At 37.1% G+C, this 18598-nt stretch overlaps 2 protein-coding genes and 1 long non-coding RNA gene across 3 annotated transcripts; all 3 read right to left on the reverse strand.

Moving 5' to 3' along the window:
• Nucleotides 1-5450: 5450 nt before the first annotated feature.
• LOC118814748 (C2 calcium-dependent domain-containing protein 6-like) lies at nt 5451-7541 on the reverse strand. Its single transcript, XM_036580497.1, has 7 exons — nt 7381-7541; nt 7227-7271; nt 7065-7133; nt 6867-6958; nt 6251-6379; nt 5847-5983; nt 5451-5726 (listed from the first exon to the last, which is right to left on the reverse strand). Exons 1-6 carry the CDS (start codon nt 7468-7470, stop codon nt 5848-5850), a joined length of 561 nt encoding a protein of 186 aa, XP_036436390.1. The 5' UTR covers nt 7471-7541; the 3' UTR covers nt 5451-5726; nt 5847.
• A 1285-nt stretch (nt 7542-8826) lies between these two features.
• On the reverse strand, nt 8827-11665 carry LOC118815089 (golgin subfamily A member 6-like protein 2). The gene is made up of 5 exons (XM_036581023.1): nt 10853-11665; nt 9725-9802; nt 9348-9449; nt 9123-9174; nt 8827-8972 (listed from the first exon to the last, which is right to left on the reverse strand). Exons 1-5 carry the CDS (start codon nt 11540-11542, stop codon nt 8827-8829), a joined length of 1068 nt encoding a protein of 355 aa, XP_036436916.1. The 5' UTR covers nt 11543-11665.
• On the reverse strand, nt 11661-12624 carry LOC118814749. The gene is made up of 3 exons (XR_005007757.1): nt 12583-12624; nt 11799-11850; nt 11661-11713 (listed from the first exon to the last, which is right to left on the reverse strand). It is a non-coding gene; the product is annotated as an uncharacterized LOC118814749 (long non-coding RNA).
• Nucleotides 12625-18598: the final 5974 nt, after the last annotated feature.

Below are 18598 nucleotides of genomic sequence, written 5' to 3' on the forward strand. Positions count from 1 at the left end.
AGTCTAAGTTGTCAATGGAGAAACGTTATAAATAAATATAGACAGAGGTCTATAAAGAGCTGTGCATTTCCCCCGTAGGAAACTGGAATTATGGGATGACAAAATCCTCCAAAATGACGCTTAACTCCTACTGCATGCCTGTCTTTAACATATTTGAACTCAAATTTGGTCATAAACCGCATCAATTCCTGTAGACCAGGTCATCGTATTGACATATTTGTACTGTGTAACAAAAGTCTTCTTAAGCAAAACCAAGGCTGAATCTCAAATGGCTCCCTACTCCCTATGTAGTGCACTAGGTGAGTTATGAAATGTGTTGTATGTCCAGTGCACACGTGGTCAAATCTCAAATGGGTATTTGCTAGACATATAGTACACTGTTCGGGTCCAGGAGCCATTATTTTAAGCCCTACGTAGAGCACTATGTAGGGAATAGGGAGCTATTTGAGGCTCAGCCCAAGTTAGCCAAGTCCACCACTATCACCGCAAAGTCAGAAGATTGTTCTTCAACCACGCATACTGTCATTGTTATATTATATTATATTATATTATATTATATTATATTATATTATATTATATTATATTATATTATTTACCAAGTAAATGTTGAAATCTCTGCAGCTTTGACACTGCTTCTGTGGACTTACGTCATACCAGTTATTGCAATTACATACCAGCAGAGGGCGCTACAAACCAGCCATAAAGCTGACGAGCAGAGCCAGAACAAACAGAAGAGTTTTCAATTTTGACCCACATCTCAGGATATTATGTATATTTTATGCTTTACTAGCTACAGTATATTTGTATACATAAATATTTGTGTAGTTGGGTAGCAGAGGTGTAGCCAAGTGGTAGCCAGGGGTGACCAGTGTCATCCTGAACTGAAGTCTGACTGCCCTTCTGGCCACCCCAATTAGGGAACATGAGACAGTCGGTCATCATCAGGTGAAAATATGCCATCAGGGTAGTTAACAGTTATGAAAGTATAAAGATGCTGCATTAATAATTAGCATATCTTGCTGTGATAGGTTCATTCGCTGAGGACATGGGCGAATGTGCACAGTATAAAAGTGATGCATTTAATTTACTTGATTCAAATACATAGGTTCCTTATGAATGACTATAATGGAATCACAGTTTTGTCTTTCAGTCTGTTTTTGGTAATAATTATATTGTATGTGGAAATGAAATATAGTTATGTACAGAAAAAAACAAGGCATCACTTTTTATATCATTTTAATTTACAGTAACGCAGGGGTGTCCAAAGTCCAGCCCTAGGGTCAAATGTGGCCTATGGACAGATGTTAATCACCCCTTGGGTTCATTTTTCGAGTGTGTTAGTATCAATAGACATGAATCAAAGCAAGGACATTACAATAAATATTCAGGGGAGGGCAGAGAAGTTAAAGCAACTGCAAGCGACTTGGGTCTCACAGCAGCAACTTCTCATCAGAGCAAATTCAGTAGTTCAGTAAATATAAACCCATTAAGGAAGAAAAAAACATGGCTATTTATGCTGTTTAGTCTGCTGTTCTCGTTTAATGAAGTGATTTCTGAATTCTGTTGTTGCATGTATTTGTTATATAAAGAACAAAACAAAAATATATACATTTTTATGCAGTTTATCTCACCAATTATATTTCTGGACAAGTAAATGAACATATATAATACATTAGTCATGTTTTATGTTACTCAGCAATTTGTTATAACCATTAACTAATGCAATTTGCCCTGAATAAGCAATCCAACAATAAAAGAAGACTCAAGCATCTTTCATCTTTTCTACAGTGACAGAAAACACGGTAGCACACAGAAAACTGTCATTCTACATGTTGATACGTTTCTGATGAGCATGAACATACACATGATGTAACATCTCTGGCTGCAGATTTATACGTGTTTAATTGGGCATCACCAAATTTTCAGACTGGATTGCCAGCAAGACGCACAGTTTGATTAACTGCTCTACATCGTTGTACTTATCATATTTTGAAAATATGAAAAAAAGCCAGTAAAGCACTGTTTAACTAAAATTAATGGAGTTTAAAATTAAAATCTAAATGGGGGCTGTGGGGGGCAAGCTCCTTAATTTGGAAGGAAATTTGGATGAGCTGGTATCTACAGTCTTTGGTGTCTACATACTTTTGGACATTAGGTGCACTTCCAACTATCACATTTATGTATTCAGTGAATTTTTGAAAACAACTTGGAATCATGAAAATAATCAAGTTTTAGTGAAATTCAAAATTTCATCTGCACTGAATCATTTCCTAAAGAATCATAATCGAGTCAAAGCCTCATGAGGTCTATGTCAGATTATTCTCTTACTACACAAACACATAGTCCTGTCAATACTTGTATGTACAGTTTGAACAAAAGTTTGAACACCCCTGGTCAAACTACATGTTTTGTTGATTTTCTAAGAGACAGTAAGTTTACATATTCTCTACAGGGACAAACCACAAACTGGATGCCACCACAAACTGGATGCATCCAAAAATTTGAAACCACTGGTTTTTAACAGAGATTCGCACACCGGTGCCAACACTCTGTGTAGACACGTTCTAGCAGCAGTGCTGTGCGATACTGCAAAATTTGGTATTGATCCGATACCAAGTAAATACAGTGCCAGTATCGCCGATATCGATACTGACACTTTTCACTTATAAAAGCAGTTTATGTATTTTCATGTAGGGTGTCATTATTTATGAGTGTGTCATGATTTATGAGGTGAATCTATCATCAATATGCTAAATCTGAACACATTTTCATGACAACTAAGTGATTTTTGCGTTCCGCTGTTAATTATCATGTGCATGTTTAAACCCAGAACAGCAAAGTTTTTAGGCGAGTAAAAAAATATTTTTCATTACTGTAATGAACTTAATCTGCAACAGGAATTCTGCACAAAATTACTGGAGAACGATGAATTTTTCAAAACTTACATTTTTCTTTCCTTCAGTCTGTGGTTTTTGTTCAGGAACAAAAAATAATAAACATTTATTTCTCTCTTTCATTGTGTTTCTCTGTCTTTGTGTAAAATAAACAAAGTGCACAAAATTATTACTGGAGAAAACATATAATGCACCACTATAAGCTACTGTACTGTATAGCTACTGTATAAGCTACCTGGATAATCTTTGCCTCTGTGACTCTGCCAGTGACCTCTGTCTCTGTGCTCATTCACTCAATCACTGCAGCCTCAGCACCACTGAGTCTCATGACAGCATGACAACAACAGCAGAGCAGGGGAGGAGGAGTGTGCATGCAAGGTGTAATTTTAGTATGTCGGCCTCTCCCCATTCAGAGAGATAGGAGTCTGGTCTTGTATGGCTCGAAATAACTGCTTGGTTCGTTGCTGTAGAGTCTTTGGCTGAACTTAGCTTCTTAATTAAAGTTTCCATTCCACCTTAAAGGAAGGCAGAGAGGCCAGAGAGGCCAGTCGTCAGGCCAGGCCAACGGGAAAACTTGTGGCATTTACACTAAAGTTTGTGTCACATCGCTAACGTTAGTCACTGGAATATTCTAAGGTATCAGTTTCTGTTAATTAGAACTATTTAGCAGCTACTTCAGAAACTATCAGACATTCAGCAGCTTGTCCTTTCACAGCCTTACAGACGGCAGATGTACAGCTGGTTAATCAGCCTAAAATACAGCTAATTTTGTAAATGGTCATCTGCTGTTTCTGGAAACCTGTTCACACAGAGAACTATCATGTTAAAATACTAAACATGTTAAACAATGCTGCGGCCTGAAGAGCCTACATTAACACACACACACTCACACACACACACACACACACACACACACACACACCTAACATGGATCTATATAACAGGCATACAGAACTGTCAGAGACCAAACTTCATTCAATTTCCAATCAAAACTGCCTAAATTACAAGTTATTAATTTTTCAAGAGATATTTCTGAGGAGATCAGATATAATTCCACCTGCACTGTGAAAAATCCAATTTGCTGAATGTTAGGCAATTTTTAAAAATACAGTTTGTCCAACAACATGATGATTTAACTGACTCAACAACCTTCAGTGAGTTCATGACGCCTCATAGCGACACGCTGCCTGAACTGACAATTTTAAGTTGATGTAACATTTAACATGCGCTTAAGTACCTGCCTTGGCCTGTTTGAAAGCAGTTCATTTTATCAAATCGGCAATTAACTATAAACACAGGGCTACATAACGGGGTAAATCAAACTCAGTGTACAAAACCACACACAGAAATAGGGGTTTTGAGGCAAAAGCAGAAACAAACAAAAACATCCATTAACAGATTCTCTTATATATTTTTTATTCTCTGAAATTGGACTAAGTATATTCAGCCTTCATAATAGTACAAGGGAGCACAACTCCGGTCTTCGAGGGCCGGTGTCCAGCAGAGTTTGTTGATTTACCTGCTCTAACACACGTCACTGCATTCATTTGTTAATTGCCAGGTTTGGTGGGTGTGTTTGAGGAGGGGAAACTATCAAACAGTGCGGGACACCAACCATCCAGGATCGGAGTTGTGCATTCCTGTAACAGTAGGCTGACCGTTAGCTTGATAACATCCTAGCAGGCCAATAACCGAGCAAACAGTTAAGTGGACTCGGCTAAGAGTCGGCACTGGGGCATCAGAATCAGCCCAGGTATGACTGGGGCTCGACAACATGTGTCAGCTGAAATCATAAGAGCAGGTTCCACCCATATTGAAGCAAATTCCACCTGTACTGAGGCAGATTCCACCCATACTGAGGTCCCAGCTATCACCAACGCTACACTGCAGAGGCAGGAAGCACGCTTACAGCAGCTTCTGGAAACTTTGCAAAGCTCCAAAACAAGTGGGAGCTTGGAAATGTTTGGTTTGTTTGTCGTACCAATAGCTTTTCATTCTGATGTTTACTCGAAGCTAATCATATAATTTGTTAATGTTGAACTCTTCAGCTATCTGCAATGGTAGACTAGCAAGTCACCTCGTTTAGATGAACGTTTGCTCTCAGAAAAATAATAGGAGAAATTCTAAAATATATAAAAGGCTTAAAACTTGAGTTGGTTTTGAATTTCTGTTCTATTTCTATAAAAATTTAGACTTGTGTGTACAGTTGTTAGCGTTGTTAACATTAACGCAAGCTTAGCTAACATTAGCAGGCTAACAGTTCTGCTGGGAGCCCATTTCGATTAAAGCTTATGCTAACCCACTACGAATAAAAGTCACTTGAGTAACTCAGTGTTTATATTTATGTCTTATCTCAGTGCTTTCAGCATTTCAGCTCAGTGTCCTCTATTTTATACTATGTGTATTTTATTTTAGAACTGTCCGTGTTATGGGTGCTGTGCTTTGCTGCTGCAACAAAATAATTTCCTTTTGAGATCTAAAAGCTCAAATCTGAGTGACAGATGTTGAGTGACTGGTGTTGGAGTGACAGAGAAGGATAAACTAACCAGGTTTTGTGATGTGTTTTTATTTGCTTTTTTATTTGTAATGTACTGTTTATTAGATCCAGCACTTTGTTGTTGTTTGCTGCAGGCGAGTCGAGATGGTGGGAATGGAGCAGGATAAAGAGGAACAGACGAGCCAGTGCTGAGAGAAATGGAGACGGACCTCAAGTTCTGCTGTTTTTTCTCTCTACTTCCTCGTCTTGCATGTAGCATTTCCTGTTCTTGTCTCTGACGTTCCATAGTTCTCGTCCTCCTCATTTCTCTTCATTTCCTCCTCTTTAGACAGGACCTGTCACAGACAATATTACCTTGCTTTGAACACAGAACATCACACAACAACACACCACACTAGCACTGGAGTTCAGTAAAATCAGTATGTAGTATATAGTAAGCATGTGCACCCACACACCTTACACCTCAGAGCTCTCGTTCTTTCTGCAGGGATAGCTGGTGCCAAGACTCTTCCTTAGAATCAGGTTTTCCAGAAACTGCACCCTATCCTCTCCTGTCGTACACTCCTGCAAGCCTTTATGCAGCTGCAACAACCTGAAAAATACACACAAACACAACCATAAAGAGTTGTTCATCTCTGACTCAAATCGTAGTGTTAGATTTCTTCAGATTTATAAAAACATATTAAAATTAATTATCAAGAAAGTGAAATAAAAATTGGGAATGTCTAAACTTTTACGTTTCTATTATGTGGTTTTAATTAATGTGCAGCATCACTACACAAATAACCAAAGTCTAGACCAAGCTGAGTGTGGCTCATCCATAGTCTCAGCTCAGGCCTTGATGAAGCATGACACTGACCTGCCTCTCCTTTGGATGCAGTCCATCAGGCCAGCAGATATCCTGCACTCTGCGCCTCTTGGTGTGTCTTGCTGCATCAGAGAGGGAATGATGTCCACTTGGGGCAGTGTGGAGGGGGTTGTCACATTACTGAGAAAGAATGAGAGAGATTTGTCAGTTTGTCTATATGGAAAATATAGAAAAAAGTAAAAAGAAATGCAAACTTTCAAATGTGTATTATTTTCACTGATAATTAATAATTAATAATAATAATAATTCAGCATTGCAATCAGCCACGAAAGGCCGTGCATAACAGTGATTTTACATGGACAAAATACAGTATAACAACATGCAATGTAATAATTACTAATAACAATCACAGGAGATAATTATTTCACCAAGTATGTAGCTTGTTAGCGGTAAACTATGGTTGCCAAGCAACATAACAGTAAAAGACTATTTCATTAACAGTTTTTAATAATTTGTCGAATTTACATAGAATTCAGTATATTGAGTGTTTTTCAACAGCTTTGAATGTGGCTTACAAAATTAAATTTTAGACCTGGAACAATACATTTCATATAAATATGTGAGCATTATTTGAGTAATTATTGTAATGAATAGGTGTATATCTCACTATTGCGGATCTCTTTGATCTTGATTAGGAGGGCAGCGGGGAAAGAGAGATTTCTCCACCAGATTCTCCATCGTTCTTCCTGGATGTTTGATCTATAGGGAGAGAAAACGCAACATGCTCACCATCACCATCTCTATTATTATAGGCAATAAGATGGCTGGTACATTTGCACTGATAACATCTGTTCTAGACACAAACCTGGTGAGAGTACCCGTAGCCCAAGGAGCCGTACGTGAACGCCAGCTCTGCGTCCAACTTGCAAACTTTCTGAAAATATAAGAAAATCAAATCATATATCTCTTTCTCTCTTCCAGACAAGCAGAAAATAAAATAACAGAATATTACAAATGCACACTTTACCTGGTGTCTGAGCCTCAAGTTGAACTGGTGGCTAAATGAAGATTTCTGTAGGAAAAGAGAAAAAAATGATTACCTTCTCTTTCCTGGTAATCAGTGACACTGAGTGGCTTAAAGGAAAACTTTCTACAGGCATAAGAATGAGAACGTGTCTCACCTTAAGGATCTCCTGCAGCGTGATGGTGTCTCTCCCCATGAGTCTGGGGGCAGCTGAGTCAGGATCACAAATAAGCAGTTCTACCACCATCACAGTGGACTGCTGAACCCCTAAAACTTCTTCCTGCTGGATCTGCAAACACAAATGGACAAGAAAAGCAAGTAGGATTTCAGTTATTTTGGACAAGCAGTTCAGCAAGCTTTGCCAAGTGTGGTAGTTAGGTTGATTTGGCAGTTGTAGCCTACAGTTTCAGCAGCTGGTGTTATAATAGCGTTACAGAACAGAAGTAGCTTTACTTTCATTTACTGTCAATTAACGCGATTTGACTTTAATGTTAGCTTGTAGCATGGATGTAGCAATACTTATAGCTTGACTCTTTATAGCTTGACCTCCTTATACTCCTTAACAAACCTGTTTCTCTGAAAGAACTAACTGAAACAGATTAAAAGCCTTTTTGTTGAACACTTATGATTTTTTTTGTTGTTTGCATCAAAGTCTTTTACAGAAACACGCCATAAAAAATTACTGACAGAATTGCCTGCTGGCAATTATATCCACGTTTTAAGTCTAAAGTGTTTTTTCTGAGTAAGCAATTATGCGATTTAATAACTGTTCATGCTAATCTAGTGTGTGCTACAGTCTGGCGCCCCTGCTCAGTCATGACTACATAGTCATCTGGTTTACTCTGAGGACCAATCTCATGATCAGGGCATCTTCAGTTTTAACTCCACAAACACATCAAATTTGATGTTTCTAAATATGTTTCTCTGTCTTTGTGATACACCACAGAAATACAGTTCAAACATTTTCTGAACCTGTAGAGTCGCCCTTTCAATTCCTTCTCATTGCAAGATTATATGTTACTCACATCCAGAGTTATGAGGCTATGAAGAGAGGCTGAGATACACGTCATCTGCCTTTCACTGTGTGTCATTGCTAAAACTCATTTTTCATTCAGGATCAGAGACACAAGTGAATTGTTGTGCAAAGAGTTTACACATGTTGCTGCAGTGGCTTTGTAAAACAGCAACACAGACAGAGCATTTTGATATAAAACATATGAGTATCATGTTATACACAAGTGCCTTTGGAGGCAAATTTATGAAGATCATCGCAGCCCAAAGAAAAACGTGTATCTCCCATTTTTGTTGATTTTTATTTTTCCACATCATTTGAACATCGCAGTTCTACTTTAAACTGTGTGAGAATTTCACGGTGATTGGACCAATAGAAATGCCACAAAATCAATTAGATAAAAAATCTCTCAAAAAAGTATCTCAAAAATGGCAAGTATATTAACTTATCTTAAAATTTAAAAAGGGCCCGTACACTTGCCATTTTTTAAAATACTTGTGTTTCGCTGGATGGCAACGATATGAAATCAAGAAAATGCCCATGGACCCCAGAGAGTTAAAGAACTATTTGTCTGCCATGCCCAAAGAGAAGTCATTGATAAGTAATACTGACCTGTACGGAAAAGTGTTTCCACTCGTTGAAGCACGTGGGGTTATTATAGGGCTGCTGCTCTGTGTACTTCACCATTCTCCCAATAGTGACCCTCACAGTAGCCCAAGTGCCTTTCTTCAAAAGAGCTGGTGCAGGAAAACAGCCAAACCAGAACCAGCATTATTGATCAATGAAGACAAAATCAAGTGATTACAGTTTTGTGCTAGATATTAGTACAAACACAAACACTAAGACTAGACTTTAAACACTAAGACTGCCATAAAATTTAAGCTTACCAGATTTCCTGAAGTCTCTGCAGGCCTTCAGGTGTACAGTCAGGACCCCTGTCTGTCGAATGAAAACAATATACATTTCAAGAGTGTTTTATAAGCCTGAAACATTCGTTAGCATCATTCCATAATGCAGGCCCTGTTAATGTGACTTTATACTTGATACAAGCTCAAACAGAGATATATTTAAATTAATCTATTTCATTTGTCCTAAAAATGAATGACACCAACCGGCGCTCCGAGCGGAATCAATGGACGTGATGGAGAAACTTCCTCATGCTCCTCTTCCTTCTCAGCTTGAACTTGCACAGCTGAGAAATGGGATCTCAGGCGCTGCAGGGTGGAGATAAAAAGTTAACAACAATACATATAATAATTCACTGATTGAAACACTGAATGCTTTTCTGAGTCTGTCACAAACAATAATCAAGTTTTAGAGTAGAGAGGTTCTACTTATTCAATGTGAATAAACATGCAGGCAAGTTATAATTTTTAACTGAAATACTTTTAACAGAAAAAAATATTTTTAAAATTCATAGTTTCTTGACTTAATTTTCCCATATATTAAAAATGGCATTTTTGTGTACACTGCAGAAGGAAATAGGTACCTGAACGAAGGAGCGAACTGAGGACAGCACACTCTGCAACATCCAGCTTCCAGACGAGCTCCGTGCTGCAGGCTCCACCTGAGAGGTTAAGACATGGTTGTGTTTACCGAAAGGTGCAGATTATATCATCTAACCAACTTTCCATAGAGTTATTTAACACAACAGAACGGAATGTGTGAGCTCTACAGCTCTGAGTGAATCTAAACAACAATCCAGACTTCATCAGCTGACGAACTCACCGAATTGGCTAAATTTACTCTCTCCCTGACTCTTAGGCCCAATCCCATTTCTTATTTTTACCCCTACCCCTTGTTTTCAAGTTTCACCTTGCCCCTTGGAACTGAGTCACAACGGGCAGTGGGTGAAATCTCCTCTACGAAATGGGACCCTCAAATAAAGACGAATATTACTTTATTAACAGGATACTAGTAGTGCTCTGCAGGCGACCCTGCCAGTCTGCAGTGATAGCAGAGGAGGGTAAAGTTCAGTGACCTCACTGATGGGCGTTAAATTTAGAGCATCCTATACTTTCTAAGAGGGGGATGTGATAATTATTTATTATTGCCCACCCTTAATTCTTCTGTGATATAAAGCTGACGTCAGTTTTTTTCGCCAGCTTTTACTTCGAATTTGCCCGTTCCACCTTAAATAGAGCCGCAGTTATATTCTGGCATCAGTACTGCTGGACTATTTGAGGTCGAACGGGAAATTTAGCCAGCTAGCTACCGAGACATAATACTAGTGATTTTTTATGCTTGTTATAAAGAGAAGAACCATAATACATTCAAATGACATTAAACTAAGTTAAAACAATGGTCATTGTAATTTTTTAACAGAGAAAAAAACTCACATTTGTGGGTTTCTTTGGTCTCTTCTGCAGCCATCTTGCTGGTTTTTCTTTTTTTCTCACAACACTCTGTTTGGAGCGTGTCTCTGAAAAACCTCCGTTTGGAGGGCCATGTAGCCCTAACACTTGGCCCTACCCCTATATCTCAACAAAAATTGGGACACCCTACCCCTAGACGTGATCGGGCTAAGGGCGAAGTGGCAGGGGTAAAATGGGATTGGGCCTTTAGAGAAAATAGTAACAGAATAATTCGTAGTAGTGAGTAGTGAGTAGAGACTCACCTGAAGGTTCTCCACCTCAATGCTCACTGCTTCCCCGCTGTCATGGCCGGTCCACTTCATCTTCTCCTCAGCTGCCTTTCTACTCTCTGACCCATCAGCCTGGACCTGAGTCTGAGCCTCTGAAACCTGATCTTCTGATTTAGACTCAGTGACGGCCTGAGGCTGTGGGCCGGCTTCCTGAGGGACAGTGTCGCTCTCATCCCTCACACTCTCTTTCTGTTGTTCTTTCTCTTCCTGCTTTTCTATTTCTCCGTCCATCTTAACTTCTTCTTTCATACTTACAGTGATTGTCATTTCCACTGTTTTTAGGTTGGTGACCTTCCTTTCTTCCTCGCTCTGTCTGTCTTTCTGTGCCAGCCTCTCTTTCATCGCCTGCAGCTCTCTCTTCAGCTTCTCATCTCTCTGTATAATTTTGAGAGTCTTCCGCTCTTTCCTGGCTATTTTCTCTTTCATTCTCTCCAGCTTTTCTTTTAGCTTTTCTTCTCTCTCCCGGAATCTCAGAATCTCCATCTCTTGCTGTTTTATGTTTTCTTCCAAACTTCTGATGTGATTCTCTCGTTTCATCTGCTCCATTCCCGTCACCACCTCATCATGGCTCTCTCTGGCACTCTGCAGATTCCTCTTCTCGTCCTGCTTCCTCTGCTTCTTTCCCTTTTTCTTCTGCTTTTTTGTCTTCTCCTTCAGGTCCATCTCTCTCCTCCCTCCCTGAACCTGTTGGAGCTGCTCCTCCTCTCTCTGGCTCTCCCGGATTGGGTCCCTCCTGTTGAAGAGGGTGAAGCAGTCGCTCCAGCACCCGCAGGCGGTGGGACTGGGTGGGGGGCGCAGCTTTCTCTCCTGCTCCATCTCCTGTGGATCTGCTGACTATAAGTTACAAAATGACTGGGTTAATACAGGTGTGGTTACTAAGTGTTTGATAAATAGCTGCTGAGGACTATTAACACTGTACCTGCATCGTCTTCCTTCTCTTCTCTCCTATTTCCTTATACAGGTGTTGTGTTCTGGTTTGGTAAATCATAAATAAAAAACATAAATACAAATTTATAGTTGTTAGTATTGTTTAAGGATTTAATTATTTCAGCATCCAGTGCTTCATTATCAGAAGAGTGAATGAGAAACAGTTTACACTCCAAATTCAGCAGGAGGCTGTCCAGTGTCAAATGCTAAATGTTAAAAAACAATGATTATCATAATTTCCCAAATGACTGTGTACTGAATTTTAATCCTCCTGCGTGGGAAACATTAATAAAGCCTCTTTAATCTAGTAGGGCTTATTAATAGGAAGTTCTATTCATTTTTCCAAAATGGTTATTTGTGAAATATCAAGATTTTAATGCTAACGCGTTAGCTTGTCGTAACTGAAGGCTATGAAGCGCATTAACACATCTTTCTGCATTAAACACTGCAGTTTAATAAAACGCGAGTCTAACATTTACTGAGTTTTATAACCAAAAAGACCACTCGTTAATTTCAGTACATTAGATACTGTTAATATTGTCTGAATGGTAAAGTTGCGGTAACCTGTTTCTGCCACTGGAAACGGCCCATAGCCATTTAGTAAGTCACAATAATGAGAAAGTTTCCCATAATTGTGATTTAATATCTCATAATTATGACTTTAGTGCCTCATAAGGATGATTTTACACAGCAAAACGACTTATTCTCTCATAATTTGGACTTAGCATATCATAATTGTCTTAGTAAAGCTGCATGAATCTGAGAGTTACACCGACCTTTTGTTGATCTCACTGACGAACCGGTTAACGACTCTCCTGTGACGAAAAACTGTTTGTGAGGGAACTGACTGCTTTCCTGTATTTATAACGGCCCGTCACCATGGAGACGTGTCTCTATGAGGTCATCGCGCCTGGTTGACGCATTTTCCCCATAAATGGATGTCCACCACGCACGTGACCACAAAGAAAACAAAGTTAATGAGTTACATTTAAAGCCGAAATTCATAAATATAGTTTTATAGTTGTTCATATGTGCATTCATGTTTTACTACATTTAGTGATTTATGCCTTAACCTCTTATTGACCAGGGTATATTTCGGTTTTTCCATCTGAATTTACATGACCAAATCGTAAAGCAAATTATCAGTAACTGCATGAAATAAATTTAAATTTTTATTTTATTTTATTTTATTTTAATTAATTAATTAATTAATTAATTTATTTATTTATTTATTTATGTTTTATGATGATACACATATTGCTATATGCTTACAATTTACTGCTGAAAGCCAAAAATCTTAGACGCTCTTTGTATTATTTTATAAAAATAATTTTTACAGAGCAGATCACCGAAGAGACGCCATCTGTTTATAGTTTATAGCCTAGATTTGTGGAAAAATGGGTGGACTTTCAGTAGACAAACAAAATTGTGAGTTCAGCTTCTTTTATTATAAGGGTTTAAAATTACATTACCCATCTATTTGACTGGAAAGAGGACAGTTACAGCTCTCATATGACCCCCACCTTTTGAATGTAGCTTATGAAATATGAAAGTTATGAAGAATATGACGAAGTGTGTTTTGGAACCACCGGTGGTCTCAAGGAGTTGAAGAGGTTGCATTATTTATGATTTATGCATCATATTTTATTGAGTTATTTGTCTCAGAACGTCATCCTTCTAAAAAAAATGCATTAAATCTAAGTCTGTTTTCCAATCATGTGAAAAAGCAGTGAGTGCGGTTACCTGTTTAGCTTCTGATGGTGGGGATTTTGAGCCAAGGCTAAAATAAGCAATGCTTGTGTCTCGTGTACAGAATGGCAACTTTTGGAGTGTTTATTTTACATATTTAACTTTTATATGTAGTGTAAATTTTATACACAAATTAACATAATGAGTCAACTAATGTTAGTTATTATATTTTACTGTAGGTTATATAATGAACAAAAAAAAACATACTATTATTGTATTATTTCAATAAATCCCTTGCTTCTAATTTTTCGGTTAGAAAGTTGTTGCTTGTTTTAACTCCATCTTATCCAACCATTGTATGAGATTCATTTACAGTAGACCACAACATTTCTGTGTTGTGAATTTGCTTTTGTGCATTAATACATTTTCTACTTTTAAATGTTTATGGTTGTAAAACACAATAAATGATCTGACTACAGTCTAAATAATTTTGCTTTTTGTTTTGTTTAAAGGATTCTGCACTGGTGAAAATCAGTCTATACAAAACTAAGCATTATGATCATAATATACCCACGTAAGCTCATGATGGAACCAGTAAAAGTCTCTGTATAACTTCTTTATCACCATAGGTGGGATTTGAAACCCACCTCTTGCCGAACTGGGATCGAGTGTACATCCCAGAAAGAGTCCATGAATCATATTTTCAAAATCATCATCAACAAGCAGTTTATCCAGTTTTGTGTTTGTTTGCTGTGAAAAAAGTCTCTAGCAGTCTTACTAATTATCCCATACAGAATCAGAAAATGCAGCTGTTTATCAAGATAAACTGAGAAACAGTGTCTCATACACAGCTGGCCTGATCTCATGTAAGTATGTGTTTTATAAAGTTTCACTGAATGGGTTTACACCTGTACTTCAGAGACATACACTACTGTTTTTACTCCACAGTCCGCTTAAGTATTATTTTTAGACATTTTTGTCATCTCTGATTTAAAATAAATGTCTGAAAAATTACATTCTAAACCCACTTGAACAGGGCTTCAAGGAAGATGTCAGATTTAGGCTGTATTTCAGTGACCTCTCTGCTCATCTGCTGCTGCAGTTTGTGTTAGTCATTCTCTAGCCCTTCATGAGTGGTCATTTTCTGGTCACAGGACACTGTTGTTTGGACATTTTTGGTTGGTGGACTATTCTCAGTACATCAGTGACACTGAGGTGTTTAAAAATAATGCTCATACACTAGTACCACGTACTGCCATGGCAGTGTCACTGCAGTGCTGTGAATGAAACAGTGATAAGATCTGCTTTGTGCTGGTGCTGTGAGAGTCCTGATCATTGATCAATAGAGTAACAAATTATGCAGAGAAGCAGATCAACTACAAATGAATTTGTAGATTTGTCAGATTGTCTGTTTGAAAAACATAGAAAAAAGTAAAAAGAAATGCAAACTTTCAGATGTTTATTATTTTTACTGATAATTCAAATATTTCAGCATTGCAATCAGCCACGAAAGGCCGTGCATGACAGTGATTATACAGGGACAAAATACAGTATAACAACATGCAATATAATAATTACTAATAACAATCACAGGAAATAATTATTTCACCAAGCAATGTAGTTTGTTAACATTAAACTATGGTTGCCAAGCAACATAACAGTAAAAGACTGCTGTTTTTCCAACAGCTTTGAATGTGGCTAACAAAATTAAATTTTAGACCTGGAACAATACATTTCATATAAATATGTGAGCATTATTTGAGTAATTATCGTAATGAATAGGTGTATATCTCACTAGTTCGGATCTCTTTGATCTTGATTAGGAGGGCAGCGGGGAAAGAGAGATTTCTCCACCAGATTCTCCATCGTTCTTCCTGGATGTTTGATCTATAGGGAGAGAAAACAATAATATGGCTGGTACATTTGCACTGATAACATCTGTTCTAGACACAAACTAGCCAGGACATGAGTCTGGCGGGCACTTTAAACAGACACAAAGCTTTAACTAAACAAAAAAAGAGTCAAATGGAAGAAGAGCATGATGGGCACAAAACATCCTAATTTTTATTCCCTTTAAGAGGAAATGGAGAGAAAGAGAGAGAGAGAGTTGGTGATGATGAACTATCCATGGTGCTGAAACAGGTCCAGCGTTCACTGCTCTCTTTAACATTATTTTTACAAAAAATGCACTGTATGTTTGATTTGATCAGAGGTTATCAACCGAAGGGGCCGTGACGTGGTCCCAGGGGGTCGCCAGAGAGGTACAAGACTTTTACTTTATCAAACAGAAAATGATTTTGATGAGCAAGCAGAGCCGGTTTATGAGGAGCCTGGCCTCTTCCTATTTCCCCCCATTATAGCAGGACTGCATCAGGACTGCAAAACGCCAGAGGGCGCCCACGAGTGAGTCTTCAATGAATTATGATATAATAGGGACAAAGATGGTATGTTACAAGGTAATGAGGAGGAGATAATTTCATCGCCCCAAACAGGATATAAAAAAAGGATGTTTTGTGATAATCTTTGCATTTGGTTGTCCGGAAACCATCTTGCCATCTGAAGCTCAATAAAAGAAGAGAGGGCCTTTTCCTCCCTTCCACAAGAGCTCAGCAGCTGAAGTCTTTTATTCTACTTTCTTTTATTTTTGGTTGAATACTCTTTTATTTTTGTTTATATTTTGTAAGTGATTAGACAATAATTAGAACAAAACCCCAGCACAGAATAGTTTTAGATTTTAAACCTCATATGTCGGGGCTTTGGGCAAGGAGAAAAGAGCTCTTGGTCCCGACAAGTTACTCATGTAACTTGAGTTGAGAACTGCTAAAAATATCACAGCGGTGTTAAAATGTTTTATGCTGTTCTGTGTTCAGACAATGAATGTATTATTTTATACTGAAAATGTTTAAGAATTTATAAACTTTTTTGCTCAAATGTGTTTAAATAGATGGAACATTAATAAGTGTAGTTGAAGTTCAATTTATGAAAATTAACATTTAAAATTGTACATTAATAAATGCCATGTGTTGTACATAATGAACAATGAGTAACTATTTGGAAATACATCAGAATTCAGTAGTTTTACTAGAAAGTTATTTAACCCTCTACATAATTTAAAGAAATAGCATGAACATGATTAAATTTAGTTAAAAATACACTTCAAGGAAATTTTACAAAAATATAATTAAGCTGACAAAACTTACAAGCAATGAGTAAATGTGATCAGAAAGGCATCAACTTTGAGTTGCTTTAACTAAAAAAAGTTGTATTTATAACAATCTACATAATTCGCTTAAGAAGAAAGAACATGATTCATTTTAGTTAAAATTACACGATTAAAGTAAATCCTGCAAAATATAGTTAAGTTGACATTGCTTATAGGTAATAAGTAAATGTTACTCAAATTATATCTCTGAATGTAGATATTTAATTTCGTGCAAGACTTTGGCGAAAAAAAATTAAGTAAATTCAAAGGGTTATTTTTTTCTTAACCCATTCATTTTGGAAACCTGGAGAACATTAACGTTCCAGAGTTTTAATTCTCCTCTCTATAGGTTCTCTGGTTCTAACACAGTTTTAACAAACGCTGGAGTTAATGTATAACTGCTTATTCACCAACCTTTAACCCTGAAGATCCAGACTGCTGGTCACAGTGTAACCTGGAACACAAGGAAAACTTTCAAATCCCCTTGCACACACAACAAAAGAAGAAACAGAGAACATAAATAACAGATTGTATAACTGAATAACAGAATGTATCAGGCCAGTAACTATGGAGGACCAGATTTGCGAAAATGAAAAATAAACAAAATAAAAAAAAATGACTTAGTAAATTAATATATGAAGTAGAATTGCTAAATCTAAAAATAAATAAATAACATAACAATATATATATATATATATATATATATATATATATATATATAAATTAAAAAATATATATATATAAATCTTATATTAATTAATATGTCTGCATTTATTTATATGTCTATTTAGTAATTTATATATATATATATATATATATATATATATATATATAAACAATACAGCAATATTTTTAAGCTACTTTTGTCCTGTAGTGTGTAATGTTTAATGTTATATTTAATTAGGACTCATATCTTATATATCCATATTTTATGTTTTCTATTGAGGTATATTTATGACATTTGTGTTGTTTTATGCATCAAAAACATTCAGAATTGATTTTACATGGCAGTTTTTCCAACCTGTTTTTATCCATTAAACAGGCTATTTTGGTTACTGTACCTTAGTTTATTAGTTTGTCTTTACAGGGATGCTTCCTGAAACTGACCAGCACCAGAACAGACGCCGACCTTCTCACCCATTACTGTTTTCTGCACTTGGTTTTTCCATTGATATCTCCTCTAACTTTTCCTACTTGCCTTTAAGTTCAGTCCATCCTCATTCCACATACACTGAGTGTACAAAGCAATAGTAACACCAGTATTGAGATGCATCTAATAGGCGTCTGTACAGTATCCAATCAGTTAGGAATTACAGTATATCATGTTTTACACTTAGAACTTAATTTTCTGATCATAGCAGGTCTTATATTGCCTATGTTATTTTGCATTGGTCAAATGACTGACCTCTTTCTAATGACTGAACAGGTCTGATCCGTGGTCGCTAAACAGGTGTATAACTGTCTCATATGTAGTTACTCAGATTTGATTAGAATTTCTGTTCTATTTCTATAAAAATTTAGACTTGTGTGTACAGTTGTTAGCGTTGTTAACATTAACGGAAGCTTAGCTAACATTAGCAGGCTAACAGTTCTGCTGGGAGCCCATTTCGATTAAAGCTTATGCTAACCCACTACGAATAAAAGTCACTTGAGTAACTCAGTGTTTATATTTATGTCTTATCTCAGTGCTTTCAGCATTTCAGCTCAGTGTCCTCTATTTTATACTATGTGTATTTTATTTTAGAACTGTCTGTGTTATGGGTGCTGTGCTTTGCTGCTGCAACAAAATAATTTCCTTTTGAGATCTAAAAGCTCAAATCTGAGTGACAGATGTTGAGTGACTGGTGTTGGAGTGACAGAGAAGGATAAACTAACCAGGTTTTGTGATGTGTTTTTATTTG

Source organism: Colossoma macropomum, unplaced genomic scaffold, assembly GCF_904425465.1.
Source record: "Colossoma macropomum unplaced genomic scaffold, Colossoma_macropomum, whole genome shotgun sequence".
Taxonomy (NCBI): domain Eukaryota; kingdom Metazoa; phylum Chordata; class Actinopteri; order Characiformes; family Serrasalmidae; genus Colossoma; species Colossoma macropomum.